The sequence below is a fragment of the Saimiri boliviensis genome, chromosome 3, assembly GCF_048565385.1.
Source record: "Saimiri boliviensis isolate mSaiBol1 chromosome 3, mSaiBol1.pri, whole genome shotgun sequence".
Taxonomy (NCBI): Eukaryota; Metazoa; Chordata; class Mammalia; order Primates; family Cebidae; genus Saimiri; species Saimiri boliviensis.
The window spans coordinates 887,359-905,366 of NC_133451.1; the positions used below are offsets into that span (position 1 = coordinate 887,359).

Sequence of the window (18,008 nt, forward strand, 5' to 3'; positions counted from 1 at the left end):
CCAGGTGGTGACTGAACGTCCCTCCACCCAGGCCCTTCCCCTGTACCCAGGGGCCGCATGGGCAGGGCCCGTGCTGCCAGCCGCCCCAGGCCCACAGACTGAGATGAAAAGCTAGGGTCAGCATTTCAGACTCTGTGGACATACTTTTTTCAACCATTAAAAATACGAGATCAGGGCCGGGCGCGGTGGCTCAAGCCTGTAATCCCAGCACTTTGGGAGGCCGAGGCAGGTGGATCACGAGGTCGAGAGATCGAGACCATCCTGGTCAACACGGTGAAACCCCGTCTCTACTAAAAGTGCAAAAAAAAAAGTAGCTGGGCGTGGTGGCGCGTGCCTGTCATCCCAGCTACTCAGGAGGCTGAGGCAGGAGAATTGCCTGAACCCAGGAGGCAGAGGTTGCGGTGAGCTGAGATCGCGCCATTGCACTCCAGCCTGGGTAACAAGGGCGAAACTCAGTCTCAAAAAAAAAAAAAAAAAAAAATACGAGATCATCTTAGCCTGCAAGCCACTAAGGAACAGGCTGGCATGCTGTGTGCATGGCCCCACTCTGGTACAGCCCAGCTGTCCCCGAGGCCCGTCTCCCAAGATGCTTGCCCTGCCCCAGGGCACCTCCAGACTGGTCCTGTCCTCTGCGAGAGAGCCAGGTCCAGGGCTGTGCCTACCCTGCCAGTCCAGTGTGTGCAGGAAGCGGCTGGTGTCCGCACTGCCGCTTGGTGGCGAATCAGAGTCCGGGGGCTCGGCTTCCGGGGACCCCACCCCAGCATCGTACTGAGCCATGGAGCCGGGCTGTCGAGGGAGCTCTGGCTTCCCTGCCAGGAGAGAGAAGGTGTCAGGGCACTGGCCAGCAGACTCAAGGCAGCACTACCGCAGAGCTGAGAAGTGCAGCCGGGCAGGCGCCGGCAGCGGGGCAGGCCAGGCCACCAGGAAAGCACATCAATGACACGACGGCAAGGGGACCTCTGTGAGAAGATTCCTGCTATCCACTCAGATGCGGTTCTGTGCCACGTGTGCACACTCATGCACAGCACACGTACACACACACGAGGAACACTCCGGCATCACATGCCACATACAGTCACAACAGATACGAATGCATGCACCACTCACGTGCACACACACACCACACACAGGCACACACCACCCACGTACATCCACGGTACACATGAATGCACACACCACTCACATGCGCACACACACACCATGCACAGGGTCACACTTCACCCATGTACATCCACAGCACACACAAATGCACGCACCACTCACGTGCACGCACACAGGCACACTCCACCCACATACATCCACGGTACACATGAATACACACACCACACGCGTGCACACACACACCACACATAAGGGCACACTCCACCCATGTACATCCACAGCACACACAAATGCACACCACTCGTGCACACACACACCATGCACATGGGCACACTCCACCGATGTACATCCATGGCACACATGAATGCATGCACCACTCACGTGCACACACACGGGCACACTCCACACACATACATCCATGGTACACATGAATGCACGCACCACTCACATGCACACACACCTCACATACGGGCACACTCCACCCACGTACCTCCATGATACACATGAATGCACGCACCACTCACATGCACACACACCACACACGGGCACACTCCACCCATGTACATCCACAGCACACACAAATGCACACCACTCGTGCACACACACGGGCACTCTACACACATACATCCATGGTACATATGAATGCATGCACCACTCACATGCACACACACCACACACACGGGCACACCACCCACATACATCCATGATACACATCAATGCACGCACCACTCACATTCACACACACCACACACACGGGCACACTCTACCCATGTACACGGACACAGCACGCACAAGCTGAACATGCAGTCTCTTTCAGAGATGCTGAGAATGCTCAGAAAGAAAATGCAAACATTGGGAACCAAGAGCCGAGGGTGAGCATGGCACGGGCAGTGGGTGGTCCTGGGCCAACCCACCAGTGCTTCCTGGGCTGCCTCTTTGAAACTGCTAGGAAATGAGAAGAGTGACAGGAGCAAGGGTTCTGCCGTGTTCACATGCTGCCGGCAGGCCTGAGGCCTGCAGTGAGAGTGGATGTGTATCTGGCACACATGAAAAAATCCCGACCCAGACACATGCCCAGGGTGAAATCCTGCTTCGCTCTAGGAGCCTGGGTTTCCTCCCTCTGCCTCTGCCCCTGCCTGTGGGCCCCAGAAACTGCAGCCTCAGTCCTGCTTCCCAGGTGTCGCTGGTGGTGGTGTCCAACACCCAAGACAGAGTCTCTCAAACTTCCCGCAGCCCAATCTGCTCCGACCTGAGTACAGCAGCAGGTGCGGGTGGCTCAGCCCTGCCAGAGCTCAGCCAAAGGGGCTCTCACCATAGAGATACTGGGCAGAGCAGGATGCCCTCATTTGACCCGTGGGAGCTTACCGAACTTAGACAGAATATCTTGCTGCTCCTCCCGGCTGGAAAACAGGATCTTGGGGTTCAGCCCCTTCATGCTCGAGTTCTCCCATGGCGGGGCCTCCCGGCTTGGCCTGTCCCTGGGCTCCACCTCCACTTCCAGGTTCACTTGAAATAAATCTGGGTATTTCTCTTGAATGTCGCAGGCGTCCAGGTCGTACCTGCGGAATTACGAGTAGATGTTGCTCAGGAAGGCCCCTCAAGTAGTGTGCCAGTCCCTCGAACATTCACTAAAGAAAGGTGCACGGAAACACGGCAGCTACAGGAGGCGGCAGGAGAACCACCAGGGCAGCTGGCCACCCCAGCCTGCCGAGGCTGGAGCCGTGGGAACCAACCCACGACTGTCCGGGAACCTGCAGGGTGTCAGCACCCGGGTCACGGCCCCAGAAGAGCATCATTGCACCAGCTCCTCGGACGCCACGGTGGGGATGCCTGAGGCTGTGTTCAAGGCAGAGGGGCACTGGGCTGGGCCACAGCGTTTCCCCCAAGTCCAGGGGAGGCCGCATACTCAGAGCAGACAGGACAATGCCCCATAGCCTGTGACTCAGGTGCCCAGGCAGGCAGCTCTGAGGTGGGACCCCAGGGTTCCAGGGCAGGCACTGGCCCTCACCCCCAGCACACAGCCTTCGGCCACCCTGCAGCTCAGAGTGAGCACTCTGGCGTATTGTGTCATAAAAACGACAATGAATGCCCTGACAAATCCACAGCTGTTAACAGATGCCCCTAAAACCAAGACCTCTAGAATCCGGCTGCCAGGGAAGTGGGAGGGTGATTCCAGGGGAAACAGCCGTGTCTACCATGGGGCCAGGGAGGCAGCACTGGCTGAGACCCCTGCCCAGCTGTGGGGAGCAGGAGGGGTCAGTGGGACCCACCAACATGGAGAAAACCTCATCTCTACTAAAAATACAACATTAGCTGGGCATCGTGGTGTGTGCCTGTAATCTCAGCTACTCTGGAGGCTGAGGCAGGATAATTGCTTGAACCTGGGAAGCAGAGGTTGCGGTGAGCCGAGATCACGCCACTGTACTCCAGCCTGGGCAACAAGAGCAAAACTCCATCTCAAAAAAAAAAAAAAAAAAAAAAGTGGCGGCCAGTTCCTGGGAAACTCAGGGTGCCAGCGTCTGCAGGGCCAGAAGCACCCAGAGCGGTGGGACACAGCTGAGGGAACGTGGGGAGATGGGCATGGTGGCCTGTGTGGCTCAGAGCTGTGGCTGCCTTTAACTTTCACTTTTCCAAGCACCACACACGCTTCAGATGTGTGAAGAGCTCTAGCTTACCCCTCCTGCTCGCCCCCTAAAACATCATCTCCCTACACGAGGGGAGGGCACCCTGCACTCCCCATCTGTAGTGGCCGACCTCACGCAAAGCAGCGCCCCCTCAATGCCCTCTCAGGGCTCTGGGCAGAGGTGGCCACGGCAGTAGCCAGGACGGATGTGCACTCCAGCCGAGGCCAACACGAGCTTCCCTGCGCCCCCGTCTCCTCCTGCGCTGCTGTCCGCGGTCGAGGGCAGCAGGGACAGCACGGACAGCACAGCGGGCTGGTGCGGAGGCGTGGAGGCGGCAACGTATGGGGAAGAGCCAGCAGGCACCAGAAGAGAATCTGACGGCCACTGCAGGGGAGGCTCAGACCTGGCCACCAACAAGGAGTAGAGGGGCACGGTGGGAGGGTCTATGCAGGGAGCCAGGTCAGCGAGGCAGGCTTGGGTTCCGGGACAGACTGAGCTCGGGCAGCCCAGAGGTAGTGCCACTCATGCCCAGCCTCCCTGCCCCAGCTGCCCCTGGAGATGGCCCTGGGCACTGGGCCTGCAGGCTCAGCTTACCCAGCCTGGCGCTGAGGGCACAATGAGGTCTGTGAGCAGGGCTGGCCGCTCCCGAGAGCCCTGGACTGCAGAGGACACAGCCCACAGGCTCCTGCCAGACCAGCTCCAACAGGACAGAGGAGTCTCCCAACAGGCTTGGCTGCTACACAGAAATGCTGAGCTGTGCCGCGGCGGCAACTCTGTGCCCTCACCCCATGCACAGTGCAGGCTCACCTTGCAGGACCCATGCACATTCCGTGTGCCCCTCTCCTGCTGCCCCGCCTAAACCCTCACCCAGGCACACTGCAGGCGCGCCTCCCAGGACCCACACACTTCCCAGGTGCCCCTCTCCCGCTGCCCTGTCCTAACGTCACATTCAGCCATCTCATTAAATCCACCTGTTCGTTATTTTTTTTTTTTTTTAAGATGGAGTTTTGCTCTTCGCTCTTGTTGCCCAGGCTGGAGTGCAATGGCGCGATCTCGGCTCACCGCAACCTCCGCCTCCTGGGTTCAGGCAATTCTCCTGCCTCAGCCTCCTGAGTAGCTGGGATTACAGGCACGCGCCACCATGCCCAGCTAATTTTTTTTTTTTTTTTTTTGGTATTTTTAGTAGAGACGGGGTTTCACCATGTTTACCAGGATGGTCTCGATCTCTTGACCTCATGATCCACCCGCCCCGGCCTCCCAAAGTGCTGGGATTACAGGCGTGAGCCATCGCGCCCGGCCATCCACCTGTTCATTCTGACCATGCATAGGTTCCTCAGGATTTCTTGCTGAAAACCATCATGCTGCCTGTGAGAAGCAACACTGGCAACTTCCATTCCTTCTGCCCTTTCTTTCTTTTTCTTGCCTTACTGCACTGGCTAGGGCTGACCATAAAATACCGGATAGTGAGACTGAAACTCTTGCTCTGTTTGTATACTCAGGAGAGAAATGTGTGAATACGTCAGGATCAGCTGTGTGCAAGCTTTAGGGTTTCAGAGGCTGCTCTTCATCAGCCTAAAAAAGTTTCCTTCTGTTCCTCTTTGCTGAGCATTTTGACAAGAAAGGAGCGCACATTCTATTCATGCTTTGTCTATGAAAACTTGGCCTGGTTTTCACTTTTGCTCTGCTAACATCGTGAATGATGGTGACTGACCAATTTTCAAATGTTAAAACCACCTCCCGTTCCTGAAATAAACCAGATGTCAGACATGTTCTCTGTTATATAACACTAGATTCTTTCAGTTAATATTTTGTTTAGAATTTTTATATCTATATTCATGAGATCTGGCTTACAGTTTTCCTTTCCTACAATGTCGTTTTGTGTGTGCACAATCATGGCTCACCACAGCTTAGACCTCCCAGGCTCAAGCGATTCTCCCAGCTCAGCCTCCTGAGAGCTGGGACCACAGGTGTGCGCCATCACATCTGGCTGTTTTTAAAAATTTTTTGTAGAGATGGGGTCTCACTCTGTTGTCCAGGCTGGTCTCCAACTTCTGGCTCAAGTGATCCTCCCATCTCAGACTCCCAAAGTGCTGGGATTACAGGCATGAGTCAGGTTTTAAATTACAAAATACATTTCTTTAACAGATATTCCAAGGCAGTACTTCTTCATGGGTGTATTTTGAGAGGTGTTTTTCAGGTAATTTGTCCATTCCACTCAGAATGGCATTCCTCCAGCACCTGATGCCGCTGTGGGAAGGTCTGTGGAACCCGGGTCTCTCTTTGCCTCCCACCCTGGGAACCAGAGTTCTGTCTCCCTTTCTTGACCAGATTTGTTAAGCATTAACCAACTGATCTTTTTAGATAATCAGAAGAAACATCTTTTGGCTTTACTGACTTTTCCTATAGCATGCTTTTTTTTTTTTTGGCATGGAGTTTCACTCTTGTAGGCTAGGTTGGAGTGCAGTGGCATGATCTCGGCTCACTGCAACCTGCCCCTCTTGGGTTCAAGCAATTCTCCTGCCTCAGCCTCCCTAGTAGCTGGGATTACAGGTGCGGGCCACCATGCCCAGCGACTTTTTGGTATTTTTAGCAGAGACAGGGTTCCACCATGTTGGCCAGGCTGGTCTCAACTGCTGACCTCAGCTGATCCGCCTGCCTCAGCCTCCCAAAGTGCGGGGATTACAGGCGTGAGCCACCATGCCCAGCCAGTGTGCTTGTTTTTAACTGAGTTCTGGTCCTACCTTTAATTTTTTCCATCTACTTTTTTGGGTTTAATTTGCTGTTCTTTCTCTAACTTTCTGAGATACGAGTTTAGGTGACTGACTTCCAACATTTCTTTTTTTTTTTGGAGATGGGTTTCGCTCACAGCCTACTGCAGCCTTGCCCTCCCAGGCTCAAGGAATCCTCCTGCCTCCCCAAGGGCTAGAATTACAGCTACGAGCCACTGTGCCCAGCCAACCTTCCTTCTTTTCAATGTATGCGTTTAAAGTTACAAGTTTCCCCTAAACACTGCTTTAGATGCATCCCACAAATCTGGTAAGTGGTATTTTGATGATCACTCCATTTAAAATACTTTCTCATTCCAACTGTGATTTCCTTTTTGGCACATGGGTTCCTAATGAGCACACAGCCTCCGGGGGTTTTCCTTTCACCGAGTCCCACTTTACTCCACTGCTGAGATGTTCTGAGACACTATACGACTCAACATGGGGTCGACTTTGATACATACTCCACTTGAACACATGCCATTTCTCCAAGTATTTGCTGAAGTCAGCAAAACTCAGGTCAGGTTGATTAAAACTTGTAAAAAAAACCCACCTCCTGGGCCAAGTGCAGGACTCACGCCTGTAATCCCAGCACTGTGGGAGGCCAAGGTGGGCAGACCGCGAGGTCAGGAATTCAAGGGCAGCCTGGCCAACACAGTGAACCCCGCCTCTACTAAAAATACAAAAATTAGCTGGGCGTGGTGGTGCGTGCCTGTGGTCCCAGCTACTTGGGAGGCTGAGGCAGAAGAATCACTTGAACCCGGGAGGTGGAGGTTGCAGTGAGCCGAGACTGTGCTGCTGCATTCCGGCCTGGGCAACAGAGCAAGACTCCATCTCAAAAAGAAAAAAAAAAACAGAAGAAACCAAAACTGCACCCTGATGTCCTTGTCTACCTGTTCCACTGCCTGGGGACAGGTGGCCACAGCATGGGTCTGTCAACGTCACCCCTTGCTCTGCCCGTTTGTGCTGCCTGTCCTGAAGCCATCTCACGGCGCTCGCCCCTGGGACGTGACCCTTCGCCTCCTGCCTGATGTCGACACAGTGACACCCGCCCTCTTCCTGCTGCTATCGCATGGGAGCAGCTTTCAGTTATTCCAGTTGGCGTTTCTGGGTCTTCATGTGCATGGTCTTTAAAGCTCGGCTCTGGTAAGCAGTGCAGACTGGAGGATAGACTTGAGCTTTCCCTGTGTGCTGTTTCTTAGTCCAGCCCAGTCAACTGGAGTGCTTCTTCCATTCCCCTTCAACGGGGTGGCTGACAGGCACAGCGGGGCACAGGTCTACCGGCGGGCTGTCTTCTACCTACACCCCGTCTGGATGTTTCTTTATCTCTACGTTCTTCTTGCGAATTAATCACTCACTTTTTGTTCCAGTTTTCTTCTCGATCAAATCTTTAATCTGCCCTAGGGATTGGTACATCTCCTGCTTCCTGGTGATGGAACTCTCAAGACATTCACTCTGTTAACAGCCTCCTCTGCCATGTCTGTGTGTGTATGTTGTGTCTGTGTGTGTGTGTGTGTGTGTGTTGGTGCTCCTGTTGTCAATATTTTACTACCAAATAGGTCATAAAACCGGCAGGACATTAGTACTGGTATTTTGAGCAGCGGGCACTGGTGTGACTTCAGCATCCCTGCCTCTCCTTCCCCTAAGCTGCAGGCTTTATAGCTCTGCCTTGGATATCTGTGGAAGTGGAGCTGTTCTGCCAACAATAAACTCTCTCATCCTTTGTATGGCTGAAGACATCTTTAACTGGCTTTCATATTTCAAGGATCAATTCACTAGATATAGAATTCCAGTATTTTTCTCTCAGCACTTTAGAGACAGTTTGTCAACATTGCCTTCTGGTGTCACTGTGCAGATCGTGTGTTCCCACACCTCTGTCCCCATCCCTAGGGGCTGGAAATTGTTCTCTTTGGGTTCCAGCAATTCAACCAGGATGCTCTGAAGTACCAAATCTCTTTTCTTCCTTTTGCTAAAAAAAAAAAAAAAAAAAGAAAGAAAGAAAAGAAAATAAATCCTCTTGGGTGTCTGCAGAGCTTCTGGTTCCACAGTTTTGATGTCCTCCATCAGTTTAGGATGCTTTGGCCAATGATTTTTCAAGCATTATTTCTGTTCCACTCCAACTCGCCTCCAAGAACTTCAAACAAAAGCACCCCAGGCCCTCGTGGTACCAGAGTGTCTCTCAGGAGCCTGTCTGTACATATCTTCCATTCTCAAGAGCCTTTCTGTACCCGTCTTCCGTCCTCACGGGCCTCTCCGTACCCGTCTTCCGTCCTCACGGGCCTCTCCATACGTATCTTCCGTCCTCACGGGCCTTTCTGTACGGATCTTCCATTCTCATGATGGTTTCTGTATTTAGCTTCCCTCGTTTTTTTCTCCAGGTGGCTGTCGGGAAATCTTTTCTACCAATTCGCTGTCTGTTCTGCTGACTATTCCACTGCCTAGCATGTGCTGAACCCTTGAGTTCTGCTGTAATATTTTTCAGTTCTAGAATTCACATCCGTCTCCTTTTTATGTTCCAGATCTCTGGTGAAATTCCGATCATGTCCCACACGTTCTTAAACAATCAGTTAACCAAAGTCCCTGCCTCCTGCCTCCAGCATCTGAATCACTGACAGGTCCTTCACCGACATTTTCCTCTTCATCGTCAGTCACTTGGTCTTTAAAAAAACTCTTTTAAGTACCGCCTCCACTGTGGCTGAAAACTAAAAGAACTCTGGGTGTTTTTCTTCTCCAAAGGAGGAAAAAAGAAACAAAATGTTAAAGTTATGAATATGTGAGTTAAAAAAAGAAAAGCGTAAGACACAACAAAGACAAGAAATATAAAAAAAGAAATGTAAAAAAAGAATAGCAGATAGAAAAGCACGAGAAGAGCACCTCGGTCTCCTGGGGCAGGCTGCCCGGGAAGGCAGCAGGCACCGGCTCTTCCTGAGCTCCCCAAGGCCAGGCCAGCCCTGCTCCCAAGTGTGGAGTCGCCTGTGGGGCTGGCCCTAAGATTTCCCTTTGTTTACTGGGTAGGAAGCAAGAGAGCAGAGCCTGGAACGCAGGCCCTGAAGCCAGCCTCTGTCTCGGGACCCCCCGTCAGTGCCCCCTCTGGCTCCTAAAACGATGTTTGTTCCACTGTGCCTTGGTGGATAAGTCTGCCTGTGACTGAGTAGAAAGATCTCCAGTTAAATGGGAAGCTTGGGCAGGTGGATCACTTGAGGTCAAGAGATCAAGACCAGCCTGGCCAACATGGTGAAACTCCATTTCTACTAAAAATACAAAAATTAGCTGGGCGTGGTGGTGCATGCCTATAGTCCCACTACTCCAGAGGCTGAGGAGTAGTGAATCTCTTGAGCCTGGGGGTGGAGCTGTGGTGAGCTGAGATTGCGGGGGGCGTGAGAGCCCGTTCTGCTGTTCATTGCATCTGCACCTGAGCCTGCGGAGGGCAGGTATGCACTGTTGGGTACCCACATCAAGAGGACAGGGAACTCACAAGTGCTTGGCATGGCGAGTGGGGTTGTCCCTTGACTGTGCTTGTTTACAGAGGTCTCTAACACCAGAGCGAGCAGCTAGTCAGGATTGCCTCGCATTACCTGCAACCTCTGCCTGGCAGGGCACTCTGCACACAGCAGGCTCAGGGATGTTTGTGAAGAAGCAGCTGCCACCTGCTCACCTGCTCACCTGCTCACCTGCTCACGCCACACCCAGGTGTGGGGGCAGAGCAGCAGCCACCGGGACCACCCCAGCAGCCTGTACAGGCGTGGCTCCCAGATGGCCCAGGAGCAGCCCAGTGCCACCAAGCAGCAGTCACAGAGCCCGCCACTCCCCCTGCGGCTCCCACCACTGAGCCACACGCAGGTGCTGCATTGCTGGGCACCCGCCCATCCCCTCTGGGCACACATGGCACCAACGTACTTGGCAAATTTCACAGTGGTGGCGTTCCGAGGCACAAAGCCCGTGTGGAACTGAATCTGGAACATCTTCATGGACGCCATCTGCAAAGAGAGCAAACAAAACATGAAGGCCCACATGGAGGGCGAACCCAGATCCCGGGGCCACAGGCACACTCTTCCCAACGGACGAGCTCTGGGAGCTGCTCATGGCACTGGAGACGTGGATGACGCCCTGTGCCACGTGCTGTGGGGGAAGTGGGAGAGGGTCCGTGTGTGGCGGGTGGTCCCAAGGAGAAGGCATGGGCCCACAAGCTGCTTCGTAGGGCTGCCGTGGGGGCTGCCCAAGTGGACCCGCAAACTCAGTATCGACAGGAAACGCCAGGCTTTTCAGGCTGAGATCCTGCCGTGGCAAGTGCGCAGAGTCAGCAGGCACAGTCGCCACGTGGGGCAGTCGCCACGTGAGAGCCGACAGCACTCACCATGCAGTGAGCACCCCGCAGCCCTCAGCAGGAAGTGGAGCCCCCCAGAGCCCAGGGTGAGTGGGGAGCACCCGGCAGGCCCCAGGCTTCCTTACCTTGGCCTGCAGCCGACCGCCCAGGGTGGACCGGGCGTGGTAGATGACGATGAGCACGTCTCCTTGCACTGTGATGCCCAAGGGAATGACTGCTTTCCCATCCTCGATCTTAAAATCCCTGAGAACGGAATGAGGGGAGAAAAACTAAACAAAAAGCCCCAAAAACCAAACAAATCAAAACAACGAACAGAAGGATGAAATTGCCCACTCAGGTAAAATGGGTAATATTTAATAAAGAATGACCCCCACAAATGAAAACCCCAACAAGAATCCTGCAGTCTCCTAGATGCTCACATCCACGTGATCCCCGTGCTGACCCAGTTTCCAAATGACCTGCCGCAGGCACAAACGTTCCAAACACACGCGCCCCGGCAAGGCCGGGGTTCCTCTTTAAGGTTTTCCGGAGGCGTGAGCGTAGGGAGCATGGCGTGGGCTGAAGGAGCACTCACCGCATCTTGTCGTACTCCTGGGAGGTGCTGGCCACGCGCTCGTCCCCCACGTAGACCTCGCAGAAGGGCCTGCAGCCGCTCCTCTGCTTGCTGAACAGTGGCACGGGCGTCATGACCACGGCCCTCACCAGGATGGGTTTGCTATGAGGCGTGATGGGCTCCTCCGCCACCATGTCACACATGTACTCGATGTACCTGGGGGCAGGCGTGTGGCGTCACCACATATATAGTTATATATTATAGTCACACGTGCAGTTATAGAGATGGAGTTTTATATATAGTTACATATACGTGTGTATCTGCCTCTCTCTATATATACACATACATACATATATATACGTATGTGTATCTTTAAGACAGGGTCTTGCTCTGTTGTCCAGGCTAAAGTGCAATGGCATGATCATAGCTCACTGCAGCCTTGATCTCCCGGGCTGTAGTGATCCTCCCACCTCAGCCTCCCAAGTAGCTGGAACTATAGGCATGCACTATCACGCCTGGCTAATTTTTGTAGAGACAGGTTTTCAACACGTTGCCCAGGCTAGTCTCAAACTCCTGGGCTCAAGTGTGATCCACCAGCCTCAGCCTCCCAAAGTGCTGGGATTACAGGCGTGAGCCACCATGCCCCGCCCTAGTTAAAAACATTTTTAAATTTCTTGTGATACTCCCACTTTCATTCAGGGGTTATTTAGAAGTTGTTTGAGGCTGCGCAGTGGCTCATGCCTGTAATCCCAGCATTTTGGGAGGCCACGGCAGGCAGGTTGCCTGAGCTCAGGAGTTCAAGATTAGCCTGGGCAACATGGTGAAACCCCGTCTCTACTACAAATACAAAAATTAGCCGGGTGTGGTGGTGTGCACCTGCAGCCCCAGCTACTCGAGGCTGAGGCAGGAGAATGCCTTGAACCTGGGAGGCGGAGGTTTAGTTTTCCAGACATCCTTCTGGTATTTTTAGTTTTATTACACTGTGACCTGAGAGCATAGCTTATGTGACTTCAAATTTTAAACATTTATTGAGGTGTGTTTATAGGCCAAAGTCTGATCTTTCTTGTTGCATTCCATGTGCATTTAAAAGAAATGTGCATTTTCTGTTGTTGGGTGGAGTGTTCTAGAGATGTGTCAGCCTCCTGGGTGGGTCTGAGTCAGGTATGCTGAAAAGCCATGAACTTGAAGCTGGTCTAGCTGGCAGCCCCGCGGGTGTGGTGCTCTGCACCTTTCCACCCCTCCAAGGAAGGAGCTGTGGGGACCTGGTGGGGTCACGGAAGCCCAGCCACACGCCACAGGGAAAAGACTCCCTGGTCTCGGGTGCCCCTCCCACTGCACTGGCCTGGGGGTGCCAATGGCTTTCAGCTCCATGCATGGAGGGAGGGGCTCCCTACTTCGCACTCCACTTCCTGGGGTCACATAAGATGCGGCTGGGTGGGGTGGCTATGATCTCCTCCCCACGAAGGCTGTGAGCATACGAAGTGGGGCCCTCCCTGGGGATCAACAGCAGCAAGAATGGGCTCCTGACCCCCGCTCCGCCCACAGGCTGTGCATCCCTCCTACAGGCTGCACGTCCCGTCCAGAGGGGACGAAGAATGGGGAGTCCCTTGAAGCTTGGGCCTCTCCTCTTCCCTCCGGTGGAGCCATGGGGCCGGCCTTTGCTCTGTGGTCCAGGTCAAGGCCTGCTCTTTCAGAGGCTGGAAGGCTGCTCCAGCCTCACCATGTCCTTACTGAGCCCAAGGCCAGGGGAGGCTTTACTCTGGGAAGGACTCCTTTGACGTGGGCACCTGCAGCCCCAAGAAACGGCCTCCTCCACGCAGCCAGGCAGAGCCTGCTGTGTGCTGAGGCAGAGCCACACGGATGCCCGCATCTGGCAGGGCCCCAGCACGCTGCGAACATCCTCACATTTGAGCCGCGTCAGATGGTCGACATGGTATTTTCACACGCATCATCCACCAGAGCCCGCCCGAGGGCTCCCACAGGAGGGACAGAACTGAGCCTGAGAGGAGCCGCCCCTGCCCCGCCCAGCGAGCACAGGCCCACGAAGCTACGTGGCACCTGCCAGAGAACCTCCAACCACCTGGAACTGGGCAGGTGCTAGCCCACAGTGGTCAGCACCATCACGGTTGCGGGCCCACCCTCCCTGGGCTCTGCGGGCATAAGTCTGCAACGCAGCCATGGCTCAGCGAGGCCGGGCCTGCCGTTCCCACCAGTGCCTGCGCGACACCAACAGGCCCTCCAGGAGACACCACGGCGAGGGCGGCAGTGCCAGGCAGGCCCACAGAGCTGTCCCTGGGGGCCACGCAGTACCTTTTGTGGGATGGCCAGATGCCTGGTGGACAGCGCTTCATGCTGAACATGTAGACAGCGGCCTCCGCGGTGCTGAAGAGACGGCAGAAGCACAGGAAGGAGCAAACGGCCACGGCAGACGCAGCTCTCCCATCCTAGGACAGACAGACACGCTCATGCACATCTCACGCGCAGGACGAGAGCTCGAGGGTCCTCAGGGGTCCCACCTGCCCCATGGCTGCAGGGACACAGGGCTCTTCCCAAGGCCAGGAAATGTTTAGGAACCTATATAACGTGACTGCCGAGGAAAGGATGGAGCCCAACAGAAGATTCCCTGAGGAAGAACAGGGCTGGCATCTCTGCAGCAGGCTCTGCTGATGCCCTGCACCCCCGCGGGCTACCCCTCATGGAAACCTCAACTCCATCCACCACAGCGGCAGCTGCCACACCCCGGGAGACTCAAATACCACCAAGCCTTGTATTGCAGATGGGGAACCTGAACTGGAGGGGACTCTTCAGTGGCTGCCATGCAAGAAGGGAGGCGGGCGCCTCACACGGCAGAGTGGCCTCCACATGGGCATGCAAGTTGGGGCCACATGGAGAGGGGAGGGCAGGGCCGCCTGGCAACTGCCCTTCCAGACCCAAAGCCCCCAAGCACAGAGATTTCTTCCATGCCCCAGGGTGAATAACAGGCTCCAGCTCATGACTGGTGCTCAGATTTTGTTGAACTGTGGGGGAAATTATGAATTTCAGTGGAACCACGGCGCCAGGGTGTGGCCATGAACCTCGGTGGGGCGCGGCTGGGGCTCACCATACAGTGCACGACACAGACGTTCTTGTGGTCCTGCCGCAGCCAGGCGTGCATATTCCTGCAGATGTTGTAAAGGGTGTGCAGGTGTGGGGCCCGCCGCGCTGCCCAGCCACACTCGGAGACCTGTGGGGACAGGGCACGGTGATGCGGGCAGCAGAGGAGCCACACCCAGCCTCGGGTGGACCGGAGGGATGGCCTGTCTGAAGTGCAGGGAACTCGGCTGGCTGGCAGCGTCAACAGCGCCCATCTGTGTGAGCCTCAGCGGCAGGACCTGAGCACCAGCTGCCACTGGCCTTGCAGAGAGAGCTTAGTCAGCTGCCCCTGGACTTTCGGTCTTCTGCATACTGACAAGTGTCGTGTCTGGAGGGAAAGCCTCGGCCTCCAGCACCCTCTGGGAGGTGGGAAGCGGCAGAAGCCGGGGTGTCCGAGTTCCCGTCCAGCGGCATCCTCAGCGCAACAGAGGCCTCACCTTGCTGCCTCCTGCTCCACGCCCTGCAGCCCCTCAGGAGACCTCTGGCTGCCCCATCACGGCCCCACCTTGGCCAAAGCCCCAGCTGCACCCCTGCGCTGGAATGGGAGGAAGCTGCCACAGCTGCACCCAGACCAAAGCCGGCAGCCACACACCCGATTGTGAAACCTGGAGGGCCGGTAGGTCCTTGGGGACAGGTTGTAGACAGCGTAGTGCCCTGCGTGCTTCGAGTCCAGGAACAGCCGCACGTCTTCGATGTTGTTTTTGAGCGCTGACTCCACACCTTCGGCCGGGAACGACATCACTGAAACAAGCAGGCCTGCGTCAGCCGCTGTCCTGGCAGACGGCGCACCTCGTGGCCAGGCGGCTGCCGAGGCCTTGCTGCTCCTGACACCCCCATGAAAGTGCAGCCTCCGGCAGCTCCACCAGCCACTACCCACACAGCCGGCCCACGCGGGCCCCTCGCCCTTCACAGACTCCCGGCCTGGGATGACCTAGGAAGAGAGAGACCCAACCACACGCCCGCCAGCCAGTGACCTGGGGCACAGACCCAGCCACACGCCCGCCAGCCAGTGACCTACAGGCACAGACCCAGCCACACGCCCGCCAGCTGGTGACCTGGGGCACAGACCCAGCCACACGCCCGCCAGCCAATGACCTACAGGCACAGACCCAGCCACACGCCCACCAGTCAGTGACCTGGGGCACAGACCCAGCCACACGCCCGTCAGCCAGTGACCTACAGGCACAGACCCAGCCACACGCCCACCAGTCAGTGACCTGGGCTACAGACCCAGCCACAGGCCCGCCAACCGGTGACCTGGGGCACAGACCCAGCCACACGCCCGCCAGCCAGTGACCTACAGGCACAGACCCAGCCACACGCCCGCCAGCTGGTGACCTGGGGCACAGACCCAGCCACACGCCTGCCAGCCAGTGACCTACAGGCACAGACCCAGCCACACGCCCACCAGTCAGTGACCTGGGGCGCAGACCCAGCCACAGGCCTGCCAGCCAGTGACCTGGGGCGCAGACCCAGCCACATGCCTGCCAGCCGGTGACCTGGGGCACAGACCCAGCCACACGCCCGCCAGCCAGTAGCGAGGATGTCCCAAGACAGCTTTCTGGCGCCTGCCCGGTCTCCAGGTATCAGGATGAGCAACCGTGATGCCTGGTGCACAGAGGCCTCGGTTTTTCCAAAACACGGCCTTGTGTTGTTCCCGGCAGGACCTCAGAGGCGCCAGGCCGGCGCTGGTCCTGTCCACTGCTGTGCCAGGAGGCGCTGGGCACAGGCCGCCCCTGTGTGTCTGTGGTCACGGAGAAGGCCGGAGCCGAAGTACCTGTCCCCTGACACACAGCAGGGATGCGCTGTGCACACACAGTAGGGCCAGGGCACGTCCCACGGCCTCATACGGCACACGTACCTGCAATTCTGGATGTGATGTAAGATATGTCCAGGTCACCCTTGGCGTAACTGGAATTAAAAAGAAGAGAACTTGGTCATGATGAGAAGCACTCCCCAGTAAATCACAGGGCTGAAGCCCAGGCCTGAGGCCTGGGGAACCGCGGAGCTCTCACTGCGGAGGCTGCACCTCACGAGGAGCGTGTGGGAAGGTGCCTGGGCACGTGCGTGCCGCGGAGCCGACCCCTAGAGAAGTGGATGGAAATGAGAGCCTGCAGGTAGTGGCGGCGTGGGTGAGACGGGGGACGTCCGCTGTCTGGCTGTCCCCTCCCCTGTGCCTTCCAGGGAGGCACGGCCCAGGAGGCTGGGAGAAGGGCTCCAGGGTGCTTCCTGGGCCTGGTGGTTGTAGCAGTGGGAAGCCAGCAGAAGCCACTGGAGGCAGAGAGGACCCTTGCCCCCAGCTGAGTGCCTGGAGACCCCCTGCTGTGGCCACAGCCAACTCTCTGCAGGCGAGCCTGCCTCCCAGGGCACAGTGGGCTGGAAACTGCGGGGATGGGAAGGCCAGGCTAGGAGCAACCTCAGCTAGGCTGATCGTAGATGGGCCATCCCCATCAGGGGTAAGCCCGGGAGTCAGAGAGAAATCCCAGGAGGTCTAGAGAGATGAATGACCCAAACACACACAACCAAACCGTGACATGAAAGCAGCCGTGCAGTCAAACGTTTTAAAAGCTTGTCTAAACCCACAGAGCAGGTGCTGTCTTAGGATGTGGGTCTTCCTAAGCAACAAGGGAAGGCGGGAGGGAGGCACATGAGCCTGGCGCTCGAGCACTTTGCAGCACAGGACGCTGGGCAAGAGACAGGCAGGTCGCACCAAGTGTGGCTACTGGACCCATCATCTCATCACCAGGAGAAAATCAGAAACAGGGCCCGAGCACAGTGGCTCACACCCGTAATCTCAGCACTTTGGGAGACCTAGGCACAGAGATCACCTGAGGTTAGGAGTTCCAGACCAGCCTGGCTAACATGGTGAAACCCCCGCTCCCCAGCACCAAAGGAGGCAGAGGCCAGCACAGGGAGCTGACATGCCTTGAGCAAAGGTGGGCGCTGCGGGCCACGCACCCACACATGTCTCACCCACCCCTGCAGCCCGAGGAGGCATAGACCTGGCTGTGCTGGCCTCAGGCATGTGTGCAAGGGGTGTGTGTGTGTTAGGGCTGAACCGAATGCTGACAGGAGAGAAACCAGGCCCCAGACACAGGGCACAGGCACCAGGGCAGCCAGGGCTTCACAACCAACCCCAGTCCCCACTCCTGGACTTGTCCATGGGGAGAGCCAGAAATGCAAATGAATTCACTGTCTTTTTTTTGAGGCAGCTCTGTCCTTGAGGCTGGAGTGCAGTAGTGTGATCCCAACTCACTGAAGCCACAAGCTCCTGGTCTCAAGCCATCCTCCCACCTGGGCCCCCAGTGCAGCACGCCACTTCACCCGGCTACTTTTTATTTTTGCAGAGACAGGGTATCGCTGTGTTGTCCAGATTGGTCTCAAACTCCTATCTTCAACGGATCCTCCCTCCTCAGCCTCCCAAAGCGTTGGGATTACATGAGCCACCGTGTTCGGCCACCTCATGAGCCTCCAGGCCCAGCCAGAACTCACTGCGGTTTCTAAGCCAA

General features: G+C 56.1%; 1 protein-coding gene across 6 annotated transcripts in view; it reads right to left on the reverse strand.

Annotated features, from left to right (window-relative positions):
* The window catches only part of GAK (cyclin G associated kinase), a 77,566-nt gene that overhangs the window by 18,100 nt on the left and 41,458 nt on the right, over window positions 1-18,008 (reverse strand). For all 6 annotated transcript variants that reach the window (XM_003934618.4, XM_074395758.1, XM_074395760.1 and 3 more), the window contains 9 exons: window positions 16,361-16,410; window positions 15,092-15,240; window positions 14,468-14,590; window positions 13,678-13,811; window positions 11,389-11,583; window positions 10,940-11,057; window positions 10,388-10,467; window positions 2,467-2,660; window positions 663-809 (listed from right to left, as the gene is read on the reverse strand). In XM_003934618.4, the coding sequence (XP_003934667.3) occupies window positions 663-809; window positions 2,467-2,660; window positions 10,388-10,467; window positions 10,940-11,057; window positions 11,389-11,583; window positions 13,678-13,811; window positions 14,468-14,590; window positions 15,092-15,240; window positions 16,361-16,410 (1,190 nt within the window). The remainder of the gene's footprint in view (window positions 1-662; window positions 810-2,466; window positions 2,661-10,387; window positions 10,468-10,939; window positions 11,058-11,388; window positions 11,584-13,677; window positions 13,812-14,467; window positions 14,591-15,091; window positions 15,241-16,360; window positions 16,411-18,008) is intronic.